The sequence below is a fragment of the Miniopterus schreibersii genome (assembly GCF_964146895.1).
Source record: "Miniopterus schreibersii genome assembly, chromosome: 1".
In the NCBI taxonomy this organism is placed as follows: domain Eukaryota; kingdom Metazoa; phylum Chordata; class Mammalia; order Chiroptera; family Miniopteridae; genus Miniopterus; species Miniopterus schreibersii.
In genome coordinates this window covers 24105041-24119729 of record NC_138101.1, presented here as the reverse complement: position 1 = coordinate 24119729, position 14689 = coordinate 24105041, and the positions used below count along the sequence as shown (strand labels likewise).

Sequence of the window (14689 nt, the reverse complement as noted above, 5' to 3'; positions counted from 1 at the left end):
CAAAGCTGCTACAAAAGGAGGCAGACTTCTGGACAGAAAGCTGCAAGGCACATCAGTTTTACCCTTAATTCGTTCAATCTCTGTGTTTGAACGGCTACCAAGTTTTTTAGGCTTCTTCAAGGTGAGCAATCCAAATAATTCACTCACTGTTTCAGCACTTGCAATTGTCATTTTTTCCACATGCTATATTGTGATGAGAAAAAACAAAAACGAATCTCCCTGTTTATTTCCCCAACATCAGAAAACAATCTAAAATGAAATTGAGAGAATGTGAGATTAGCTTTTCCTCTTATTATATAGAATGAAATAGTCATTGGGCCAGGTTTATGGCAGAATGGAAACCTCACTAAGCATGCCGCTCCTCTCATTACCTCAGTGAAAGGGCATCTTATTTCTCACACACACATTCCTGAACATTCTCTAATACGTTACGGGAACAGGCACTGAAAAGGACATACCTACGTTTTACTCTATAAATTTTTCTAATATCTAATCTAAGAGAAAAACTAAGAGCAACAAGATTTCTTACAGATCAGAGCAATGTTTCCTTTCACTGTAACTTTTCATTCATGCCAATATAAAGGAGTTTTCTCCAATGAGAAAAATTTCCCTAGCTTTGCAACCAGCTTATCCGCAAAGAACTGCTAAAAGTGAAAGCACCTTGAGCTTTTAGATGTATAATACTATTAAAGAAATATTAATTTTAGGTGTAACAATAGTGTTTTTGTTAAGTTTCGCAACTGATTTCATGTATAAACTAAGCTTCCCACATAAGAAGTAAGGTCTACAGTACAAATTGGCCTCAATGTCTTTTCTAACAAAGATACTAGGTAAATAATTCCGCAGAAAAAGCTTTTCTTAAGTGTCATAAATTTAAAAAGAAACATCCTCTTATTCTCCATTTTATACAATCCCTTTTGATAACCCTCCAACACTCAATGAAGTACATTTCGGGGAGCCCACACAGCTGTGCTCCGGGAGTTGAAGAGATGGGGAAATAATGGGAACTGTGGGTACTCCCCCCTGCTAAGGTCAGAGTGGACAGGCCTGGACCAGAGAGGTGAAGGGTGGGTGCCAGTGGCACAGCTGAGAGTAGCAAGTGGAAGAGGAGGGAGTTGGGTGGGGGGAGACAGAAACAGAAACAACAAAACTTCTTTTCCAAATATACAGAATAGAAGCACACAGCATGACAATTAAAAATGTAAAACTAGCCTCCCACCAGATAATACTAGTTACAAAAGGGAAACCTAACCAAGTGATCAAAGTTCACATCGACAGTAGCGGGGTCCCCACATCTTGTGCCTCCGAGGTGGATGCACTGAGGAGGGCAGGGCACTGCTCTGCGGTATCCTGCCCAAACCACGAGGGGACACCAGTCGAAGCTGGAGTCAGGGATGTTCTACAAAGCAACCGGCCTGTACTCCAGAAACGTCAATGTCATGAAATACAAAGAAAGACTAAAGAACTGGCCCAGATTAAAGGAGACGAAAGGGATGTGACAGCCGGCTGTAACACACGACCTGGAGAACGCTATTGGGATAAATGATAAAGTCTGAGTATGGTCTGCAGAGTAGACATTATTACCATTTTAATATTAAATTCTTAATTTTAATCACTGTGTTGTGCTTAATAAAATACACATGGAAGTATTTAGGAGCAAGGGCTATTATGGCAGCAAATGGTTTTAAAAAAAAAACATTAAAGGGAAAAAGAGAGACAGATAAAGCAAATAAAGTAAAATGTTCTAACTTTCCTGTAAGTCTGAAATGTTTTAAATTTTTTTTAATTTAATGTAAAACTTGAAGGTAAATAAAATGTTCCCATAGTCCAAGAGGAAAGGGGAGAAAACAGCGTAATCCTTCACAGGGAGTTCCCCTGAGGGCATACTCCACTTTCTAGACTCGCTTCCACCCTGCTGTCCATTCTTGTTCCCCACCCCCACCAAATGCTTAAACCTTCACGCCAACTTCCATTTCTACTCGAGGAAACACTCACTCTCTTGAAACCAGTGCAATGTATGGGACTCAGTGGCCTATTTCCCAAAGGTTGAATAACTTTGTCTCAAGTGAAAAAAAAACACAAGGATGGTTGTGGAATGGGTAAAGAGCAGAACTTCAAGGACCCGCCAGGTAGGACATCCCTCCATTGGTGGGAGGCAACAATTAAAAACAGCAATTTTTATTCTTAGATTCTACCTGCTCAATTAAAAATACAATTGCTCAAATTAAAAATACAAATTTCGTTCTTTCTGCTCAATTAAAAATAACGATTGTATCAAACTTGCACACTTCTCTTTTTCTAACACTCACACACACACAAAGGCCATACTCAATAGACTCATACTAATGAATGATCTTCACATGGTCCCACTTTCAGCAACAAGACGGCACATTTCGTTACTAATGTGCATTCCAACTACTACTTTCATATCCATCCTCCAGTTTCAAAACACGAGGGGCCTCTTGGTGAGTAAGAAAAATCCACCTTTTCAAACAACAGACCTATCTGTCCTTGCTTGCCAAATTCTGGCCACCAAAAGACCCAAGGGAAACTCTGAAATTACAGCTTTTCCATACCTTAGTCTATATAACTATTTTAAGTTGTGTGTTCCCACAGGGGTCAGTAGGAGAAAGTAACATCATCTCTCCATAAGATTGGCTGGGGAGTTGTAGAGGAAGGGGCCATGGAGTGAGGATTTGGCACTGCCAAGCTCCACCGTACCACTGGGGTCTTCGCTCAATGTTTCTTCTTCCTAGAATCCATCCTCAACATTAAGGTCTCCTCTCTATTCCCCCTTCATGACACCTCTCCATTCTCTTTGTCTCCTTTCCAACTGCCACCAATCTCATTCACGGTCCCTTGATCACAACCTTAGACCTTAAAATTAAAATAAACCAATTAGAAAAAGCCTTGGAATATAAACAAAATCCAATCCAGTGTCCTTCAAAGAACTATAGACATTAGTGCTAACAGGTAAGAAAAAATATGAAAAGAATTTAAAGTAAAATAACACAGTAATAGGTCAGTTGAAATCAATCAAAGGGACCTAATGTGGACTTCTATAGTAAGGGAAGTTTCAGATAATGGGTGACTCGAATCTAGAGAATGGAGGCCCGCTGACAGCCAAAGATGATGTAAGAAAAATTTCAAGGTTTCTGTAGTTCTAGAGCTCAGATGTCACAGATGTCAACCTCAGCCAATTGAGAGTGTAACCCTAAAATTGTCTGGTGACATCATTGTTTCCAAGAGAATTAGTAGTTTTAAACCTGGAGAATTAAGTATGTATATACATGTTTAAGTAAATATGTATACATAAAACTTATAGTACTAGTATTTTAGTAAGTTTTAGAGATAATGTGTTTAAGAGACTTTGATCTATTACAAAAATAGTTCATCCTTGTGATTCCAAATTAAATTGACATGACTGGAAAAATTGATTTATATCAAAGATTTTTATGTTGAAATCTATCAGTATTAGAAAATTTAAGACTTATTTTTATAAGTTAAATTTACCCTGCTATAATGGTTAAAGTACTCAGAAGGCTCTATCCAATGACTAAAGGACTTTAAAAAACTCTACCAACTTCATAAATGTTGTTTAAAATGTTTAAGGGTATTTTAGTTTATGGGTGGAATTCTTAAAATTTGCTAGATTTTTAAGTAGAATAAAGTGACTAAGTTGAATTTCAAAGTTTAAGGAAGGACTATGTTTTTAACATATAAATTTAATAAACTGAATATTAAATTTTTAAAATAAAGTTTGCTTTGGATAATCTCTTGGGGATCCAAAAGCCATCCTCAAGAACACAGAAAACTCCCTTCGCTGGGACAGCCACAGTAGCTTCCTCCGTGGTACGAGCCTTTCCCTTCACAGTGCAGTCTGTGCACAGCTGCGAGGCTCATGTCCCCAAAATGCTATTATTCAGAAATCTCTAATTCTCCCCCCCCCCTTTTCTTATGTTAGCAGAGAAATATTGAAATAGGAGATCTTTCTATGTTTTTGGTTCATCCATTGCTTTGTGAGTCTTACTCACCCCTAAGATTCTATTTGCTTTAAACCAGGAAGTCACCTTAATAATAGGTTATTGCCTCACTCAATTAATTTCCTCCTCTACTTTCTACTGTGCTCAATTCAATATCATATTCAATAAGTATTTAATAAGTTTACTGCTATGCCCCAGTAGTTTAAAACCTGTTTCATCAAGCCTGTGTCTAAGATGAAGCAAAGTCTTTTTCTTTTTTCTTATAAATATTTAAAAACACAACCTGAACAAAACACACTTTCATTGACTATGTCCAAGAAGAACACCAGGATTTTAATAATGCAACCTTGGGATGAGTTCTGAGATGTGTGGGAAAGTGTGGCAGAGAATGCTGGCTGCCTGCCTACCCTCAATCCATTCTCTCCTTCCTCGCGGGTATCAGAATCCCAAATTTTATGTAGGTGCATTGCCAGCTGAATAAAAAACTAAATTTACCAGCCTCCCTTCCAGCCAGTAAGATATGAGCACAACCTTTAGTGAGACTCCAGGAATACACGCGTAAAGAGATCTGACTCAGTGTGCTGGGGTCCCTTTAGATGCTTATTCCTTTCCCCATCTTCCAGTGTGGACCCTGTGGCCGAACACCAGAAGCCAGCTGGGACCATGAGGTGACTTGGAGGAGGGGGAAAGCCACATGTTAGCGTGGCAGAGCAGAAGGGTAGGCCCTGGATCTTTCATGATAGGTCGAACCTATCTTCAGCCTTTTATGTGACAGAGAAACAAACTTCCACCTTGCTTAAAGCACTGTTACTTTGGGGTTATCCACTATATGCAAATGAACCTTATTCTAAATGATTCAAAGAGGCATATTTGTTTAAACATTTTAATAAATGTTACTAATGAGCATTCTTGCAACAAGTCTCTTAAAACCAATAAATAAAATCCTGCATTAAAAGCGCATAGCCAACATTTATGCCATGTGTCATATAAATGATAAAGTAAATTGGTGTTACTCAACTGTATATAAAGAAAAGAATTATTGAGGAAAGTGCCTCTAGTACCTAAAATCATTTAAATTTATGTTACAGAGTATAAACACAGGCTGACTGCAATAAATAATAATAGCTAAAATTTATATAGTCCACTGTGGTAAATTCTCATGTACTTCTCACAACATTCCTATAAAATAGGCATTATAATTAATCCCCATTTTACAGATGAGGAAACTGAGGAACAGAGAAGTAAAGTCACTTGGCCAAAGTGATACCACTGGTAAGTGGCAAAACTTGGACCTAAATCTAGCTGTTTGATTTCAGAGCCTACATGTTAACCCACTAAGCTAATACGAGTTTCACAAAGGTTTCAAAGACATTCTCAAGATCAAGGCACCAGAAAGGGCCAGGATTGAGACGTAAACCAGGTCTTCTGTCTCCAGTTCTTCATACCAATGAGGTTTTTAAGTTAATCATGCATATTTTCAGACTACTAAAAGCCCTAACATCATGAAAAGATAAATAAAACTTTCAATAATTAAGTATATGCTCAAATATAGCATAAATTTAGCATTTTCCAAAGGAAGTAACAAAGGTAAATCTCCCTTCTCTGAATGTCAGAATTTCCAGTTCAATAAGAAATGGACCCAACATCTAAAAAGTTTAAATATAACCATATCTATATCTATATCTATAATTACACAGAGATTACTGGGTTTTTCCCCCAGATAGACCATTGCTCTGTTTACTCCAGAGTCCCATAAATATTACTAAAACTTATCTCATATTACATTCAAGCTTAATTTTTTGTTAATCACCATCTCCTCTGTTAATTGAACAGATCTTTATCATCTCCAACTTGGTCTCTTTATTTCCAATCCATTTCCTCATCCTGTTACCACCACAGAATCTTCTTAAAACACAATTTATCCTGTGACTCCCTCTCACTTTGTGCATTCACTCCATCACCTCTGCTGATTGGCACGGTCCTCCTTAATTCGGTTCCTATGTAACTTATTCAAATGTATTTCTCAGTATTTCCCAACCTACATATATCCCTTTGCCCCTATACTGTCATTTAAGATCAGTAACAAGTCAGAAGCCAACAGGGGCCAGAACTAGGCATGAGGTTAAACCAATGGGCATTGGAAACTGTGAGGGTCTATGCAGCCAATAGATTATAGCTGCTTCAGTTAGAGGGTACATGGCTTCTGAAAGCAGAGGAGGCAAGCTGGAGTCGGAAAAGCATGGATCCAGAACAGGAGAAGGGAGGTCCCCTGTTCAGTAGGCTGAGGTCAGTTTTTAAGAATTCACACCATATAGAAAATAGACCAAAAAACAATGCGGGCAGGGAAGAGAAGCTGACACTTGAAGTCTGGTATAAGCAAGCCGATCTACACAAAGGGTCCAAGCCTCTACTCTCATACTTGGCCTTCGGTCACTGTGTTCTTACCTTCAATGTCTCCAGCTCCACAAACCTTGAATCTGTAGTCAGTTTCCTTCCTTTACATGTTTTCTTTACAGTGCTTTCTCCCTGGCTTCTTTTCTTTGGGGCAAATACTAAAATGTAACCCTGGATTAAGTATTGATTCTCTTTCTCCATTTCATAGATTTCCTCCGAGTTCAAAGTTGGAAAGAATCTGCAGTGATAAATGATCCCTCTTTGTAGAATATGTTGTTTCTGAGTATTCTGGGAGTCGGAGGAAAAATAATTTCCAATAAATCTGCTGAATGCTGCAGTGAATTATGAACCTGAGCAGAAGATATATCATCCAAGAGGACCGAACACAACGGGCAAGTATTTCATGTTTGAAAGCTGTAAGCTTATTTCTACTAATCAGGAAACCATCTTGCTTAAGTCTGGCCTCCTATATAAATTCAAAGTCAGGGGATTACAAAATTGTATTTCATAATAATATTTATTTATCTCATTTACTATCCTTAATTTTTAATAAAAATTCAGGTTTTTTTAAACTTGCAATACTTTTAACCTCATTATTGTCACCTTTCCTCCCTGAAAAAGCACTTAATATGATATAGCAAGAAAAAAAGTGAGATTTACTTGGAAATTTCATTTATAGTACTGGCTTTCTGGTCAACCCCAAGGAAATAATTTATGATAAAATGTCTTGTCTTCACTGCTTATCCTTTCCATACAACAAACATTACACTCTTTCCAAGATAAAAGCCATAACACCAACTAGAAACAAAATGTTAATGTACATTTTCAGATATATTACAAAGACACACATAAGCTACTTTGAAGAGTTCCAGATATAAATGTGAAAGCCCGGAAATACTTTGAAGTACCATCAATATACACAGATGTTCACTATCTTTCCTTTAGAGTATAATATACAGTTATGATTTTATATGTATTTACTTACATAATTATCTGATTAAGGTCATAAGCATTATATGGGAAGCTGTTTTAGCTGACCACTCAATCTCCAATACCCAGCTCAATATCTAGAATATAGTGGGCACTCAATGAATTGTATTGAGTGCATGTCAGAAAACCAACCACAGTTACACATAACAACCACTCCAAGGGAAAGAAGAAACATTTGGAAGCGATGGACATACTTATCTTGAATGCAGTGATTGCTTCATAGGGGTATACATATGTCCAAACTTACCAAATTCTACACTTTAAATATCTGAAGTTTATTGTATATCAATTATACTTCAATAAACCTGTTTTTTAAAATGTCAAAATTCGTAACAATGCAACACTAAAATGTATCCATGAAGTTCACTAAGAATTTTGCGATATTTTATAGAGGATCAGCATTACTGGAATGCTGTTTGTTCTCTTTTGCAAAAGAAACAGCACCTCTTACTGTTAGTTTTCACTTCTTGGCTCTGGTAGGAAGAAGAACTTTGAAGTAAAAATCATACCTTATCATCAGTTTTAAGTAATAAATTTGAATTTGATATCTCAACACTAGGGTTGTTTTCCCTTGAATGTTCATTTACTTTTTGAATAAAATATTCAGTAAATGTTTCCTAAAAGATTGTGTATGAATTGAATGAGATTTAAAATATGCTGGAGGGTATTTAAAAGTTTTTTCCATTAAGAGTTCTTTCAAATAATACAATTCCACATTTCAAAACCAGTTTCATTTAAACAGTAGCCAAGAATTTTCAATTATAGTGAAGAAAAATTCATTGCACTTTTTTGTTGTTGGAAATTTCCAGTATATGAAGATAATAATGTTTAAAGACATTATAACTTTGAATTAAAACCTTGGTAAGGCATTTAAAAAGAAAACAATAATATACTGATGGGAAATGAATCACAGGCATGAGGAAAAAACACCGATTTTATCATTATGAGTAAGAATAAGTGCTTGGATTATTTAATAACAATGGGTTTAGAGGTCTGGGTTGAAATCAGTTTGTTTTTAAAATTTGATCACTTAATTTTGACAAAAGCGAATATGGTAGTCACAAGATTTTTCTGACCTCAAGTACTTTATAGCATATAAGCTCTAAATTATTTTACATAAGTAATTCTGGCAAAGTAACACATTCCTGTATATATGCTTATGAAGGGTGCAAACTTATTATCTCTTCAAATAGAACGCTACCTATTTTCTACTTATTTCCAGTGTCCAACCTTAGGGAACCAGATCAATTACAGTATATACATTTTCAGTTCATTCATTCAACAAATATTTATTGATCTTGTGCTATGTAACAGACACTGTTCTTAAAGATAGACAAATTGTAATAAGACAAATATAGCACAACCTATTAATCATAAACAGGTAAACAAACAAGAAAACTTCAGACAGAGATAAGTACCGTGAGAAAAACAGAATAAAGCAATCTGGTGGTGGCTGGCATTGGGGAAGTGGGGCAATATTAGCTCAGGTGGGCTGGAATAATCTGAGCCCACGACCAAATGAGGGGCTAAAAGAGATGAGTCTGAGAGGAAGTCAGGGACAAGACCATGAAGAGTTTGAGTTTCATTCTAAGTCCTATGGGAAGCCACTGAAGAGTCCTAAGAAATGACATAAACTGATCTGTGCTGTAAAATAATAACTATGGCTACTGTAAGATGAATGGGTGACAAAAATAAAAGCATGGAGATCAGTTAGGAGGCTATTGCAGGTGGAGAGTGAAGGTGGCTTGTATAAGAGGGGTAGAGGTGGAGATGAAGAGATTTAAGGTATGTTTTGGAAACAGAATCTAAAGAACTTGCTGGTGTCTTAGAGGGGAACACATGCAAGGAATGGTGACAGAAAGGGAGCAATCAGGGAGGGAAATCCTGAGGAAAGGGCTTTACAAGTCCAATAATACACCTTATCCATATACTAATCCATCGAATTAATATAACACCAACTATGCACCAAAGGTAATAAGTATCTTTTCTTACTGTCGCCAGGTAGCTTTGTGATTTGATGGAATTTTATGTTACAGCTTCACCTCAATTTTAAACTAAAAGATGTAATGATCTAAAATTTAAGATTAATTTAGCTAATTATTTTGTGTTTCTGAAAAAGAATGTAAGGTATAGTGGCCAGCAGTGTTAGGCATCTGTATTTTATAGTAATGTGGTATCAGCTTTCCATGCCTCGGTCTCAGTCAGAAGCAGGGTTCTCAGACGCATCTCTACACCTTCAGGCCACAAGTTCCCAAAGGACTTCTGTCTGTATTATAAGTTAGTAAATTAGCCAGCATGCCTCTCTCACCTACTTGACTATGAGTTCCTACTAAAAGGGATCAATTCTTAATCCTTGGTGGCCCCAAACAACCACCAACTCAGGCAGCATCTAATAATCAGTAAGTGAAAATCCAGCAAGACAGGAATGTCCCCTGACATCTCCTTTTCACTTTCTGGACTTGATGATTTTGTGCCTGACACCTCTGGAGACAATTTTTTTAAAGATACAATTCACATAACATATAATTCATCCATGTAAAGTGTACAGATGGCCAATGAGAACCTTTGTTGCAGTCAAATTTGTCTCTGTCCCCCACAAATATATATGCTTTTTTTTTTTTTTATCATTGCATTTACCTTAAATATTTGTTAAACAATTATTGAATACTAAGTATGTGCCAAGTATTCCTATCTGGAACCACTGATGGTTCACTGCTACAATTTTAACCCCTTAACCAGGTTGGTCACCCAGTTCTTGGGCTCTCCCCTTCTCTCAATACCTGTAACTGCTGCTGCTCGTCCGTTTGGCGTTAAGCGTCAGCCACCTAGTTACATGGCTGGTTCACTTTCACATGTGCATTAAGTGTCTCTGTCACCGGGCACTCTGGCTCAGCGCCTGGCACGTTATGCATTCCGCGTATATTTTGTAGAGGGTGGTAAAACCTGGTCCTTGGAGCTGTTGTTGAATAACGCTCTTCCTTCTAAGTCCCTCAGCAGTGGAGTCACAGGACCCAAACCTTTTTAATGATCTTGCTGGCATCTGAATTGCTCTACAGATTCTATGACAAGGTCATGTTGCTGGAACTGGAGTTCCCTGCCAGGGGCTGGCACACTGTGCTTCTTATAACAATGGAAGAGGAGATCTGAGAGGACTTTGAAGTCAAACAGAAACACATCAGTGCCACACTCAACTTCAATGAGGTTTCTGAACCAGTAAAAATGCGTGTGATTTCTAGCAATCAGGAACGAGTGGTTTTTCAGAAATGAGTTAGTTGGGACGCTGTTACATGACCGATAAGGTGATAGAAGAATCTGGGAAAAGATACACAGTAAGCTGTAGACTGCATCGTGCAATGTTTTCCTCTGTATGAATGGCATACGTTGTCACCTTTGCTGACGGGTTGTCCATGTCACACACACACACACATACAAGGCATATATAAAAAGGATTCCTCCATAGAAAACAGGAATAATCTCTGGAACTCCCTTCAAATAATTATTATTTGCAAACAGGCGGAACTGAACTGCATTTGAGGGCTCAATAGGAATTACAAGGGTGATTGCTCATAAATCAAATGTCATGCCACTGTGCACTGATTTTGAATAAAAACTGGCTGTGGCTTTCAGTAAATTACATGCAAAATATTCATCATAAAAGTACTGCATTTTCTCTGGTTTCTATTCAGTGACTTTTAAAGCTGATTTTTTACTATTTCTTGTTGTACTTACCCTTTAAATTTTGTTTCAGACTCGTGTTCATCCAGCCAAAGGAAGCCTGCTTTTTACAGGGAGGTCCTGGGTCTGGAAGGAATAAAGACGGCTCGTGATGACAGTCCTAGAAGAGCTGTGTGCTCATTTCTTACTTTTAGAACATACTTGTAAATAATGACCACCACCGACCCAAACACATTTATCTCGAGTCCTGCTCTAGCCTGTGATGTTTCCTCAACACCAGAAATGCATTTTTGCTGTCGTCGTTGTCTTTATTCTAATCCCAGCCTCCGTATCAAAGCCAAGTAGAGTGGATTTTTCATAAATATGCATCGACTGCCTGACTCAGTATTAATGGAGGGCAGGGCTCTGATGAGCAAATGCTACCTGCAGGAGGCAGAGGAAATACCACGAATGGAGATAAGCTGCTATTAAGAGGTTTTATCTTTTTATTTTTTTTTAATTGAGGCTTGAGAATAATCACTTATCTCTCTGGTCAAACCTCTCGGGATTTCTCCCTTCAGGACCTGAAAGCAGTTCATATAAAAGGCCTCCCTATACGGCCCTCTTCCATCCAGCGCTGGAGGGAGTGTACGAGGTGAGGGGGGCTGCTTCTAATTCAGTGTATTCATTTCTTGCCATTTCAGCAGTTCACCAGAATCTATAGAACTCCATACATTCTAACTTAAAGATGAAACCAGCAATAAAATAAAAATACCGTACTTCTTTTGATATCTTGTATACAAAATAAAAAGTAACGAGGTTACGATGGTCTGTCTCGAGGATACGGGACACATTAAAATTTACTGTGTTTATGGATTTTATACTAGGACCCCTCTCCTCTTATCAGTTCAAACTACTACACCTAACTTCCTGCAGGTTTCACTAAAGGCAAAAACGCCCAACAAACAAGTCCTTTTTAACCACCTGGCCCAGCAGCTGACTTTATTGCGCTCCAGAGCTTGGTCCGGCTGCGGAGCGCGCTCCAGGCGGCCAGCCCCAGACGCGCACACGCGCCACGGGCACGAGAGCGGCGCGCGGTCCCGGCCCCGGAGCCTGTTGCTTGCGGGCCAGGCGAGGCAGCAGGTGCGGCTCAGGCCGAGAGGGCACCTGCGGGCGCGGGGAGCCTGGAACCCCCGGCGGGGACGCCCCGGTCCCTCTCCACTGCAGGCGCTGGCGCCCAGACCTTGGCGTCCCAGCCCTCGCGGCCCTCGCCAGCCCACTCAGACCCAAACCCACTTTCCAGACCACGGGCCACTCCATTGCTTTTAAAAGCCAGAGGGTCCGGGAGGGGCTATTCAAGGATGTGGGCGCCAGAGCACCCCCTCTCCGCGGGCCGAGACCGGAGAGAGTGAGACGCGCGTTGCGGAAGGACAGGGCGAGCCGGAGCCGGGGGCGGAGCGACAACCTGGGCGGCAGGAGGTGGGTGGCTGACGAGGCTCCCCCCGCGCGGGTGGTACGGTCCGAAAGGGGCGGGCGGAGGAGGCGCTCCTGGGTCTCTCGGCTCCGCGCTCGCCTCGCCCGCCGCGCCGCGGCCCGAGCGAATGAGCGCGCGCCCCGGCGACCCCTCCCCGGCGCGGGCGCCCCGGCTCCGCCCCTCGCCCGGCCGCCCCTCCGCGTCTGCAGGCAGAGCTCGCCCCGCGCTGCGGACGCCGCCGCCCGCGTCGCCTCTTCCTCCTGCTGCCGGCTCGCGGGGGCCGCGTCCCGCGGCTACGCTGCCCCGGGGTGGGCGGCGGAGCCCCGCGCGGCTGCTGAGCCCTCGGCGCGGCGCGGCCAGGTCCGCAGGCTGGGCGGCGCTGTGACAGGTGCAGAGACTGGGCTGAGGACCCACCTGCCGGGGTCGCCGCGATGCCCACCATGCGGCGGACCGTGTCGGAGATCCGCTCCCGCGCGGAGGGTGAGTAGCCGCCGCAGCGTGGGACCGGGCGCGGAGCGCGCGGAGCGGGGGGCGGCTGTGGGCCAGCCTGGGGTCGTGCGCGCGCGCGCGTGTGTGTGCGCGTGCGCGCGCGTGGGGGGAGAGATGCCTGTCCCACCTCTTCCCCAGGCTGTCGCCCCTGGTGGACCCTTCTTCCCGCCGAGCCTGCGATGCGCTTGCAGACCCCTTCCCAGCTCCGGAGTCCAAAGGCTTGCCTTACACCGCGAGAAGCGTTTGGTGGCTGTCACCGAGCGCTCTTGCCCAACACACCTCCCTCCCCAGTAGCTCACAAACCTCCGCGTCTTCCCTCGGCTTCCCCACCCCAGTGAACAGATTCCCAGCCCGCCGCCCACCTTTTTGCACCCCACCCATCAAGGCTCCCGGAGAAGCAGGTTTGCCTTTCCCAGGCTGCGGGATCCTTTGCTGTACGGCCCCTCGCCTCTCGGAGCCCGAGGAGCCTTCATTGGGGTTGGGTGCCCAGCGGGCTCTGTTGGTAAGGTCTCTGCAATTCTGCCTCCTGCAGCGGCGTCTCACCCGGCTCCCGTCTGAGGTTTCATTTTTTTGTTTTTCCTTTTGCCCGAAGCCGCACTTTGGCTAGCTGAACTGACTCTTTAGCAAGGTGGATGGTGTTTTCTTTGCTCCACCCAGGGCCAGCTGTTGAATGGATACACTTGTGAGCAATGAGCAACAGATGCCCAAGGGCAAGTGAGCTTTTGGAGGGCCAGGACACTCTCCATCTTGCCTAAGGAGCCTGCAGCATCGTGCCTAGCATGTGGCAGCCACTCCGTAAATATCCCTTGGATTTGCTCATGGCAAAGACAAGATTGCACAGGGTGAAATAGCATGTTTTTTAGAACTAGTCTGTCTTGCCATCATCACTGATTCCTACCCTTACCGACACCCCACCCTTTAGTGTGAGGCAGGTGGTAAAGTGGTTTTAGAAAAAAATAAGTTAGGATTCAGGCATTTGAGACAGGCCATTGTATTATTTTTCCTCCTCAGAGTCCCCATGTTAAAAACGGGGACCCTGGACTCTAATATCTATGATTTTCTGGTTATACTGCTTGGGAAATGTGAAATGAAACTGCTCTATGGAGAAAGCCACACAAGAGTCAGAGCTGACCTGTGTCCTACATAGGAACTGAGTACATACTTACTGTTGTTTGTAATATAATGAAAAAACATATAGGATGTTACAGTGTTAGATGCACAGTGGAACAGAGGATAGTGTTATAAAAATGTGCATAGTAAAAATGTAGCCATTCTTTTTTTTATATACTTCTGAGGGAAGTGAATAAATTTTCCTAATCACCAATTTGAGTGAGCCATACAGGTAATGAAAATATACTGGTAACAGTTGGGATTGTTGTTTCAAATAATAATTGATGCATCATATATTGTGGGAAATGAGGAGAGAGAAGACCAGAAAACAATGCAGAGCCTGTGGATTTTATTGCTATTGAAAGGTTACAGTGTTGGTTTTTTTCACATATGTGTTTTGCAAAGCATTTTCACAAAGATTACCTTATAGGACCTTACAACACTCCCGGTGGTTGGTGAAGGTGATTCTGATAGTTGAGGAGACTGTGGCCCAGGCGGTTCAGGTACTTGCATAAGGTCAGGTAGCTAGTGCAGCAACACATTTGGATTAAGAGCTCTGGGCAAACAAGGACTGACTGCTTCGTATTCAATCTTT

At 41.6% G+C, this 14689-nt stretch overlaps 1 protein-coding gene across 4 annotated transcripts in view; it reads left to right on the top strand.

Moving 5' to 3' along the window:
- Window positions 1-12541: 12541 nt before the first annotated feature.
- Window positions 12542-14689, top strand: part of ATP8A1 (ATPase phospholipid transporting 8A1) — a 193836-nt gene continuing 191688 nt past the window's right edge. For 3 of the 4 annotated variants that reach the window (XM_081151453.1, XM_081151450.1, XM_081151452.1), the window contains exon 1: window positions 12683-12975. In XM_081151453.1, the coding sequence (XP_081007579.1) occupies window positions 12927-12975 (49 nt within the window). In that variant the 5' untranslated portion in view covers window positions 12683-12926. Of the gene's footprint in view, window positions 12976-14689 lie in introns of all 4 variants that reach the window. The other variant, XM_081151451.1, reaches the window with a different exon arrangement.